We start from the raw sequence: 12,184 nt of genomic DNA, 5'->3' as shown, positions 1-12,184 counted from the left end.
ATTAATGGGGGTGTTTTTTTTTTGGGGGGGGGGGGGGTTAACCTTCAGCAGCAATGAATACAAGCTTTCAAGAAAATCTATTCAACGAGATCTTTTGATTTCTTGTCCTCACAAAAACTCCAGAACATTAGCAGGCATGCCAGTATTTCAGTCGATAGTTTGTTATGTGAAAGTCCTGGTAACTAGTACAGAATGTTTGAGTAAATAACGATACACCTCTATTCGTTTTGGGATATTTTCGGAAACTGATTTAAAAACATTTTGAAACATTACAGGATGGTGACATTTTCTCTGGTCTGGCCACAACCAATATGTTTTTTCAAGAAACCTGAAGAATTGCTGGAAGAGAAATTGTTTTACTAAATGAAAAGAAAAGGTTGTTTGTGCCCACAAGAGATCCCTTAAATGTAATTCATACAAATGAGCAGATTTTTTTCATTATATTTTCAGGGCCAGACTTTATATAAACATATCGTTAGAACCATAACAAAGACCAAAATGCCTGCAAAAGCACATTTTGTAAACACGGTTCACAAAAATTGTTGTTTATAGCATTCACATCAGTTGAATGGACTTTACAAATGTCAGTTATTTCCTTCTTCTTTGCTTTTAAACCAATATAACAATGATTTCACCAATATAAAAATAATTATACTTAAATCAAGGAAATAGAGATAACAAAGGTGTATTACATTGATGCAATAATAGTGCCAGAGGAGCAATTTGCACAGTTTTGCAATAATTGTTCAAGTTGGGAACACCCAGGCCCCTTGCAGATTCAAGCGAAGAGAACCTTTTTATTTACCCTCGGACGAGAGAACCCCCAAATAAATTGTAGGGCATCCTTCTGAAGAATTTGAAGGATGTAAGATAACACCCTGAATAGCAGAACCCTGAAGACATACAACAATTTAGGTAAAAAGGTCATCTTTATTGCATTAAGTCTACCTATCCAGGAAATCTGGAAAGCCCTAGGTAATTTGCTTGGTAAAGAGAGGTGTAAGATGAAACCAGTTTGATCCCCAAATAAGGGAGAGAAGGTGTCCAGGTAAAAGGAAAATTTTGTTGCAAATGTAAGAGTAAGAGTACTTAATGAGCTTGGCCAGACTATAGCAAGTCCATTATTCCTCATCTTCAAGAACTCGTTAATGACTGGAAGGGTACCAAGTGACTGGTTTAAGGTTTAACGGTAGTACCAGTATTCAAAAGAGGTTCAAGATGTGAACAATGCTGTTTTAACACCTCTCTCTGGGCAGGTTAATAACACCTCCTCGACTCCAATTATGTAAATGCAATCCACACCTGGTTGTGACTAACAGATTGTGTGGATTGGAGCAACATTCACCATATTTATTACCAGATACTTTTTTGTACAAGTCATTCTGAATTGAGAAAGCTGGTTGGATGACCTGTGAAACGTGTTCAAGAAAAATACAGCAAGTCCAGTTGCCTTGACTTATTTTTTACAGATAATGTACTGTAGAGACAAAGCAGTCATTTTGCCACTTTATAGATTACTGGTTAAGCCACATCTTGAGTATGCGGTTTAGTTATGGTCAACAGTCCACAGGAAAGATGCCCTGGAGCTGGAGAGAGTCCACAGAAGAGCAACTAAGCTAATTAAGGGGCTGGAGGATCAAAGCTATGAGACAAGGTTGCTAAATGTAAACTTGCTCACGCTCAAGGTGAGGAGATTAAGAATGGACATGATTCTGATGTACAAAATTGTTAGGTGATGATGGTAACATCAGCACTAAACGTTTTTCTGTAAACTCGCTAACAAAGACTAGAGGCCACCACCTAAGATTGGTGGAAAATGTTTTAAGCACAAAGGGCGTAGGGGTTTCTTTTCCGTTAGAACAGTTACATTTTAGAACTCTCTGCCACAAGCAGTGGTATCAGCAGAGAACATTGAATCATTCAAAAATTAATTAGATACCGTCCTAAGAGACCATAATATACAGGGGTATAGGTACTTTTAACTATTAGTTCACACAGGGACTCATATACACAAGCACGCACAACTCACACACAGACACACAAAGCTTGAACTTGATGGACCTGTGTCTTTTTTCAACCTTACATACTATGTAACTATGTAACAGTGGTTGAAGAAAGCGAAAGCGGCACATTCAATGCCAATGATTTTGTGGTATTTACCGTCAGTCCTGAGATGTTGGCAAACAACTCCAATGTTCCCAACAGAATAGGCAACGTAATGTGAGGGGACGTAAGGGACAATAGAATGTCATCTGCAAACAGAGACATTTTATGTGAATAACCTGCTAGTTTGACTACTTTGATGATCTGATTAGCTCTAATAGAAAGAGGAAAGGGCTCTAATGCCAATATAAAGAGAACCGGTGACAGCGGTCAGCCCTGGTGAGTACCCCTAGCAATGGGAAAATAGGAAGAACTAAAGCCCTGGTATTTAATTGAAGCCCTAGGATTAGAATAGTCTGCCCAGATCCAGGCCAGGAATCCCTCTCCAAACCCCCACTTCTCCAACGTTACAAAAAAATAAGACCACAAGATTGAGTCAAATGCCTTGTGCATATCGAAAGATAATAGGAACATTTCCAGCTTCGGTGTACTAGCCAGATTACACAAAGAGAGGACCTTCCGAATACCAACCTGATGGCGAGGGACAAAGCCCACCTGGTCTTTGTTTATCAACTGGCCTAAAAAAAAGTGTTGTGGTGCAAATTCAGGATCTTGGTCAAGAGCTTAACATCGACGTTGATCAGAGAAATGGGTCTAAAATTTGACCAAGTTCTAGTTTATTGGGTTTCTCATCTTCTTTTCTTTTCAGAAGGACAGAGCCATCTTTGTTCAGGCGGCATTCAGGGTCAGCATCTATCTCCTGGACTGAGATTCTGGCTCAGAGATGACACAGTTCAGTTCTTGGCTGTGTCCATCACTGACAGAGGCAATTGATGGAGGTGCCCTCCGCACACCTTTCAGCAGTCCCGGCCAACAATCAAATAAATGGTGCTCGAAGTAACTTCACGGATGGCACCGTGCAAAACACAAGATTGAAGAAAATAGGTCACCAGCACTCCATAAGTTAAAATGAATGAATCCTTTTAATGGACAATGATGTCACAGAAATCCAACATGAGCCTTATGGAGTGCTGGTGACCTATTTTCTTCCATCACTGACAGAGGTCGTCCCTGCTGCAGCCTCTCACCTTGTGACTTGCTGCAAAGTTACAATGTTGCAGTTGGATCACAGGGGAAGAGAAAACTGTCTGCAGCCGACTGATTACCTCATCTGAGCACAGTCATTTGGCAGGAACTCAAGTACTGCTTTAAAATAGATACAATCTCAATACAAATTGGCTAACTAAACGTGAGATTGTAGTCCATCATTGGAGTGAGCTTGGAGTGGTGGCTACTTTACAACACACACAGGGACATCGGGAATAAAAGTAGCCACCATCCAGATGGAAGGACAGTGTCAGCACCAATTCAGAGATGATTTAAGGATCTACAGCTGAGCGATACACAAACATGATACATTTTTGTCAATAGTTAAGGGTCTTAACTATTAATGCATTATAAAGATTTAACTCCTGAGTTTAGTGTCACTTTAGGAATACATGAATGAATTAATTTGGGGGAAATCGGTTAACATCTTAATGTGTAAAAAAGTATCTAAACCTCAATCAAATGTATTGAAATGTTGCTCATCTTCCCAAACCTATCCTGGAAGTTTCATGGGTTTTGGTTACCCACAAGGCAAATGAGTGACATTAAGCTTGTTTTTTTGGGAGCTTAATGTGGCTTAAGTTTCAAGGCAATTGATTGAGTTTTAGGCACATTATGGTACATTAAGCTCTTTTTACATTAAGCTAAATGTTTTCCAAAAGGAATAAAATAGTTTAATGTAAATAACTTTTGGTATGTTTTATCAAATGACCCAAAATCTTCAGAATATGTTGGCATAGATAGCATCTTGTAATGCGTAAAGTTTGGCGGACATTGGTTAACATTTAGGTGGTTTTTTGTACGTTAAGCCACATTAAGCTCCCCAAAAACAAGCTTAATGTCACTCATTTGCCTTGTGGGAAACCAAAATCCATGAAACTTCCAAGATAGGTTTGTGAAGCTGAGAACTTGGGTTGTGCAGCATTTCAATGCAATTGATTGAGATTTATATACTTTTTTACACATTAACCACTTCAAGACCAGGTGTTTAGACCCCCTTCCTGGCCAGGCCATTTTTCAGTATTCAGCCCTGCGTTACTTTGACTGACGTTTATTCCGTCATGCAACGCTGTACTGAAATTAATTTTATACAGTTTTTTGGGGACAGATAGAGCTTTCTTTTGGTGGTATTTAATCACCACTGAGAGCTCTCTCTCTCTCTTCAGCATTTACTACAAATCGGAAAGTCCATATATGGTAAATTATGTCACTGGAGATCCCCGCTGATCGGATCCGATCAGCAGGGATCTCCAGTGACATCATTTACCATATATGGACTTTCCGATTTGTAGTAAATGCTGAAGAGAGAGAGCTCCTTCCCCTCTGTCATCAGCGATCCACGATCATTTTGGTATGTCAGTGTCGGCAGGGGGAGAGAGAGAGAGAGGGGGGAAGGAGCTGGCACACGGGGACGTGCAGGTAAGGAGAGAGCTGCTGCGCATGTCCATATATTCGTGGACGCGCAGCAGCTCTCAAGAATCACTGTCAGTCATCAGTGGGGAGGATCCCGTCAGATACGTCGGGATGTCTTCTCATTGCGGCGCTTAGCCCCTCCCACCACCTAAAACAAGGTTTTACAGCCTTACTGTGCATTTTGGCTAATTAGAGTAAATTACATTGTCACGAACGGGCGCTACTCCAAGCGGCCACGTGACATATTGCAGTGGTAAGGTTCTACAATAACTCATAGCCTCCTGTCCTGACATACATTATTTACTTATTTAGCCTAAGGAATGCATTCATAAAAAAAAGATAGAACCCCATAGTTCTCCTTTTAAGCTCTTTTTACATTAGGCTGTTCACATTAAATGTTTTAGGATTGTAATAAAATAGTTTAATGTGAATAACTTTCGGTGTGTTTTATCAAATGACCCAAAAGCTTCAGAATATGTTGGCATAGATAGCGTCTTGTAATGCGTAAAGTTTGGCGGACATTGGTTGAAACTTCCTGTATATGTTGGGGAAGCTAAGAACTTGGGTTGTGCAAAGTTTAAAGGCAATTGATTGAGGTTTAGGTACATTATGGTACATTATGGTACATTAAGCTACATTAAGCCAATTTTCACATTAAATGTTTTAGGATGTCCCAATTAACTTACCATTAGAACAGATGGAGGGCGCAGACTATAACATTAGACACAGTAGATAATAAATAAGCTTGAATCACGAAAATGGAAAAAGGCAGTACACAGTTACCGTTTGCAATGTTTCTTCTTTTTTTCCCTTCTGCTACTATTTAAATTTTTTTTTAAAGTTTAGCCTTTAGAGGAAAATTAATATTTAGGTTTAAGTTTTGAGTTTGAATGAGATTTTAAAGTGTTTTTATACTGTATAAATACAATTGTTTTACAAAAAAAGACAAAGGATTCTCAGAGGAATTCTGGGTTAGCTAGGCAGATAACACAACAGTAGCAGCCTGTTTAGTGGCTGCCTTTGTCAGATTGAAACCATTCTCATGCAATAATTGTTTCAGATAATAAAATAAATATATATGTATATATATCAGGGGATGCAATGTATAGTCATCTAGGATGTGGACTTCCACAAAATGTAATATATATGATATGTACTAGGGATGCACCGGTACCGTTTTTTCCTGTCTCGAATACGAGTTCCAATATTCATCCTTCAATACTCGCTGATACCGAGTACCCCTGGTGGTACTTCCGCTAGCATGGAGCCGGCTTCCTGGTCAATCAGGAAGGCGGGCGGTGTGTTATTACCAGCTTCACAGCCAATCAGCATCAAGCTGGCCAAACAGAATGGAGCCAACTTCCTGGCCAAACAGAATGGAGCCAACTTCCCGGCCAATGAGTTCATTACGCTCTAACAGGCTTCCTGATTGGCTGGAAAGCCGGCTCCATGTTTCCACGCGGCACAGCTGGTCAAAGGAAATCTTTCTCTGAGCAGAAGTTCCGGTATCGCGGGTTTGTATCAGAGCATTTTGGAGAGTAAGAGTACTCGCCCAAATACTAGGTATCTGCACCGATACCAATACTAGTATCAGAATCGGTGCATATGTACAATGCAAAGATTTCATGTTAAAAACTTAACAGTTTTCTTTATTTCAATGTCTTATGCTATGGAAAGAGAAACCAATTTTCAAAATATCTGGTAGCGAGGAAGTCCCTGAATGGTGGCATGTCCAAGGGCCTGTGCTGACTCTCATCACCTCTAGTACTTGGCACATTTCCAGGCTTTGATTCTTATTTCCTTAACAACTGTTTTTTTTCTTTATTCCTGCAGTCGTAAATCAGGATGGCCAACCCCTAATTGAAGGGAAACTTAAAGAGAAGCAGGTTCGCTGGAAGTTTATCAAGAGATGGAAAACTCGTTATTTCACCCTGGCTGGAAACCAGCTTCTCTTTCGTAAAGGAAAATGTGTGAGTGCTCATGTACAGTCCAGATTTTAATTATTCATTGCCCTTGATAATACAGTTTGTAGCTCCCAGCCAAAGTTTCTTGTCATGTTTGTTTTTTGATCAGTGGGGTCTGTATCTTTTCTGTGCAGAAACTGCACACATGGCCCTTCATGTAAATGGGTCTTCAGGGTGCTGAGTTACCCTGAACAGTTCTGTACATGCTGTTCATGTAAGATGAATCTAAGATTAAGTGTGACTAAATGTTGGCTATAAAAAGAATTAAACTCAAGGCAGCAAGTCTAGAGCAAAAACCTGACTGGTTCAGATACAAAGCTGGTCTGTTAAAGAACGTATAGTTTATATTTAACTTTCTAAAACCTTTCTCTTTTTATTTCACATAGTTTGCCTGCAGTCTATCATTTTAGTAAAATGTTACGTAACAGAATCTTTGCTATATAATACAAAACATTTGCCATTTACTCCTAGCTAGGGTCAAGGTAAAGCTTTAAACTCTATATAATGCCAAAATAATTTTTTGTTTTGGATGGATTATGAAATGATTAAAACCTCTGTTATGCTTTTTAATTTGCTTTATTTGTCTTTTGGGGGAGATTTCCCCTCACATCCCATCCCAGACTAGGACTCCTACCACAAAGAGACTGGAAATGCCGGCAAAGTAAGAGGAAAGCTCATTTTACACTGTTGCCACCAGAACATACAGTATGTCCCTATAGGAAGATTTCACCACTATTCCTGTTCATTCCTGAACATTGTGAATTCCCTCCATGCTTTGTCCTGATGACCGCTGAATCTCCCAAGCAGGAACACAGGCTGGGTTCATGCTGAGTTAGTAAAAGTCCATGAACCCATTGCACTCCTGACGGCTTAACCCAAACTTGGCTGGTGGGTGTAGCGGTAATCGACGGATGGTAACCGTCACATACACAAGTAGAAATGGGACACCGGCACTCTATCTGCAGATCAAATGCGTCTTTTTATTGACGTAGATGAGTAGCTGAGTTAGCACACACACGTTCACGTGTGTTCTGTTAAGGGAGTCGATTAATTTAAATAGGCTGCTAAGGCATCACAACGCTGGAGGGGCATAACATTGCATTGCACCAATGTAATGGTGTGAACGCTGCAACAAACCGCAATAAAAACCTAAAAGAGGTAGGAAAAAACAATGTAGGATATCCACATTTTTTGTTAAAGCAGAACTCCAGTTAAAACTTTTATTAACCCTTGCAGTGGGGATACCCCCACATTGCAAGGGTTCAGTGCTCGTTTTTGCCTAGGGTCAAAAAAAGTTATACCTACCTGATCCTTGGAGCCAGCCAGCTCTTAGACCAGTCTCTTCTGCCTCTCTCCCCCTCTGCCGCAGCGGTCAAAGGATGCTCGCGTCATGATAGGTGCGGGTGAGTATGACTTTTTTTATTTTTGACCCTAGACAAGCAGTTAACCCTTGCAGTGTGAGGGTAGCCCCACTGCAAGAGTTATTAAAACTTTTAACTGAAGGTCTTCTTTACAGAAGAGCTGCATGCAATATATATATATATATGTATATTTAACTGATAAATATACAATGAGGGGAATTTATCAAAACTGGAGCAGACAAAAACTGGAGCAGCTGTGAATGGCAACCAATCAGCTTCTCTCTTTCATTTTCAAATCTTAACTTAAACTGAAGAGAGATGCTGATTGGTTAACATGCAGATCTGCTCCAGTTTTGATAAATTCCCCCCAATATGCATAACTGTTTGCTTTAGGTTTTTAGATGCACTGTGTGGAAGAAATACAATGCTCCACAAAAGCAGAAAGTGACACTTGTCTTAAATAACTTGTTATAAAAGATGCTACATAAATTACTTACACTAAAAATAATAAGGAATATACTACTGGAGCACATCAATTGTGTATCAAACCCCAGCAGCTACATTAGCCCCATAATAATGAAAGTAAAAACAAATCTTAAAGCGGACGAACTGCTGATCATCAGGCTTTCTATGGCAGAAGATACTGTGTAAGTCACTTCTGCCATAAAAGTTTTTTTTCCACCTTTCAGCATTTTTTTTTCTGTGTGCTGAGCTGTGCATGTGCAGCTCAGCGCACACGCCTTTCCACCCTCACAGGTATTTTATTGCTGTCTGTGTCTGCTTTGGGGAGATTTCACCTCACTTCCTGTTCCATCTGGCACCCATTACCTGAGCAGAAAGTTAAATGAAATCTACCTTTAAAGGGGTTCTAAAGGCTCCCTTTTTTTGCCTATATCTACTGCTATGAAGCAGTAGATATAGGCAAAAAGTTTTCTTTTTTTTAAACCCCTGCTTTAACAACGGTTTCAAACTTACCTTGCTTTTGCTGCGCGCTCCTGTCCAAGAAAACAAAACTGCTCCAGCGGCCGCAAAGCATCATGGGGCGGTGTAACAGACTTACCCATCCACGGTCCAGCGATGCATGGCGGGGCCACGCACGGCCAGCTCGGCAGACGGCTCCTCCCCTTCAGGGCCATCATGGACGGTACTCGGCTCCTCCCCTTCAGGGCCGTCCAGGACAGTACTCGGCTCCTCCTCTTCAGGGCCATCCAGGACGGCAGCCGGGTCCTCCCCTTCGCGCACAGCGAGGAGGGATTTAAGGGAGCAAGATTGATTGTTCGGCGTCCGACCGTTGTGAGCGGTGCACATGGTACAACGCTAAGGAGAGACCCTCCATGGTAGCAGCAGCTTCAGCAGCAATAGGATCCATAGGAAATACACAAAACGCAAGTAGCCTGAGGGCAAGGATAAAAGCACAGACTGTCAATTGTTTGCCAACAGATCTTGCTGTCAATAGGAGAGATAGATGATAGCTCTCCCCTCTACACTGCTGTTACACCATTGCTTATGAATTGAGATTGAACTGTTACTCTTACAGTGGCCATACAACTTTAAACCTATGCACTGCTGTTACACCATTGCCTATGAATTGAGACTGAACTGTTACTCCTACTGTGGCCATGCACCCTTAACCTGTGCACTGCTGTTACGCCATTGCTTTTGAAATAAGATTGAACTGTTACTCTTACAGTGGCCATACAACTCTAACCAATGCACTGCTGTTAAACCTTTGCTTATGAATTGAGCTTATCCTGAGTTGTCATTTCTAATTTACTAGTTAATACGGGGGATGATGTTAATTGTTCCAAACCTCCATTAACCAAGAGTGAAAAAGGATACATATACTGAACCCCGTCATTCCACAGCTAACTCCATAGTTGAGTGTCCAGTACTTGATAGAGATTATTACAGGCGGGAGCATGCGCAGTTCGGATTCTCGGCCGGGAGACGAGCAGAGACGCAAGGTAAGTCTATGGATGCGTGCACCCGCATGCAGACACCGCTGGATCGGAAGTGCCTGCAAGCAGAGAGGAGTCAGTGCTGGATCGGAGAGCCGCCGCACCGCTGCAGGGACAGATGAAAACATCAGGAAAGAAGAGGAAGATCGGATTAAGAGACATCACTTAAGGTAAGTGCTGACATTAATATTGGGGGGAGGGGAAAAACATTATCCTTTAATGTCACTTTAAGCTGACACAGACAGCAATAAATCACCTAATAGTTTCCAAACCTTTCCTTGCTCAACTAAAAACTGTTCTTCAGGAAGACAGGAAGTGAGCGAAAATAGCAAGAGAGGAACAACAACTTAAACTTCCCCACAACAAAAAAAGGTTTTGACCTAAGTTTGGCTTTCAATTGAGATGCCTTTGTAGTTTTATCAAGTTTTAAAGCTATTATTTGCTATATTAAGAACACATTGGCAAAGAGAGGTAAGGTGCTTTGCTAGTGCAGAGGGCCAAGACCGTCCTGTAGTGATCAAGGACATAATTAAAGTGGGGTATACACAGTTCTATTTTTTTCATTCAAGCCTTGAGATGAATGAGAAAAATAGATTCCTAATCCTTACAGGCATTAACGGATGAATCCTCTGCTGTTTGCATTGTACTCTGACAGCGCCCTCCAAAACCGGCCGAAATTCGAACCGCGTGTACCGAACTTGAGACAGGCTCATGCAATTATGTTACAACACTGCAACAACCATATGAAGAATAGGGGATGTGTGCAGCTGTCTTGTCTCAGATGTAGGTTCCAGCTGGAATCCCTCATGATCCCAAAGGTGAAGTTGTCATTTTTATATTTACCAACTATTTCAATATGGCCCCAGTTTTCTGTTATTTTTTTTCTGCATGTGTTTAACATGATTTAGGTTAAGGCTAAAGTTAATTTCAGGTCTAGGTTTATTATGAGTTACCCCAAAATGAGGAAATCAGATACATAAAATTACTGAAACTGCAATTTCACTGAAAAAGCAAAATGTGAATCTCGAGAGATGAAAACCATATGTATTTTTTGGAATTTAAGGTTTAGGATTTTAACTGTTGCTTAGTTCAAGCTATTGTGGATTGCTCCAGTAATTGACATACATTTTTTGGCTTGGTTGACTGTATAAAATGATACCAGTCAACTTCAAGCAAACATCTTAACAACATCAAATGCTTCAGATTTGGATTTCAAGTGCTGTTCCAGCAGTTCCCTGCTGCAATCAAATTATAATTCCTATTTTTAATCGTAATGTAAACCTTAAGGCGAATATTAATATTTATCACTTTTGATGTCAAAAAAGTTGGTGCAAAGCCAGGCCTGGAATAAAAAAAAAGAACTTTTTTTCAATGTAAAATGGAAATTGTTTTGCTGTACAGTCTTTTTTTAAGATTGCTAGGAGATGATATGAATCCTGTGTAGATAAAAGAAAACCCTGATTTCAGAAATATAGCTCTGTAGGTAACTCTGCAATTATTTGAAGAATGGATGGACCCGGGAAAAGGTTTTAAGTTAGCTTTAATTATAGACATGCCTCTCCCTTTCATAGCACAACTCCCTCTGGTTACTATCACATGGAAGTTGTGTATCTAAACCTAAAAAGAAACATTTAATATAGTACAACTTACAAGTCCTTCGATGTGGCCGCTGTATTAGTTTTCTTTTTTTCTCCAAGTTTTTTTTCTTTGTTTTTACCTGAATGTTCTGCCAGTGACACACTTCCCGTCCTGACAATGTTTAATCACCCTATCAGGTAACGGAAGCAGGACAGAGCTACTGAAACCTCTCCCTCTCCTCTTTTCCATAACATAGATGGGCAGGGGTCTCTAGTTCTTAGAACAATATAACCAATACCAATGCAGCACAGGCAGAGTTTACAGGAAGTTAGCTCACAAGATTTTTGGCACGATCAACAGGTATTTACCAAACAAAAATGACAAAATTCTTTCAATGTTACATTTAACAGACCAAAAGAGAGCAAATAGGTAAAGTTCAATTTGAGGGTGTACATACTCTTTAAAGCCTTAACATGTAAACCCATTGACTTCAAAATCTAATATTGGCCACATTACAAAGAGATAGTACATGAGGGCCAGTACTTGTACTTGTACTTGGTCTTAAAAAAATGGCATCGGGACATCCCTAGATTTTAGTATTTTCATTAAGCATGTAATATATATATATATATATCTACAGGGCTCAAAATTTCAAGTCCTGAGCTACTAGCCAGGCCTTAAGAGTTACTCGCCACCAGTT

At 40.2% G+C, this 12,184-nt stretch overlaps 1 protein-coding gene across 1 annotated transcript in view; it reads left to right on the top strand.

Annotated features, from left to right (window-relative positions):
* LOC108787462 (ventricular zone-expressed PH domain-containing protein homolog 1-like) overlaps positions 1 to 12,184 on the top strand; it is an 86,296-nt gene that overhangs the window by 63,459 nt on the left and 10,653 nt on the right. Inside the window, exon 5 of the mRNA XM_018557032.1 lies at positions 6,457 to 6,593. Within this exon, the coding sequence (XP_018412534.1) occupies positions 6,457 to 6,593 (137 nt within the window). The remainder of the gene's footprint in view (positions 1 to 6,456; positions 6,594 to 12,184) is intronic.

The sequence above is a fragment of the Nanorana parkeri genome, unplaced genomic scaffold, assembly GCF_000935625.1.
Source record: "Nanorana parkeri isolate BGI_ZX_2015 unplaced genomic scaffold, ASM93562v1 scaffold263, whole genome shotgun sequence".
Lineage (NCBI taxonomy): Eukaryota > Metazoa > Chordata > Amphibia > Anura > Dicroglossidae > Nanorana > Nanorana parkeri.
The sequence above is the reverse complement of the archived record's forward strand: the minus strand, read 5'-3'. Positions and strand labels throughout refer to the sequence as shown.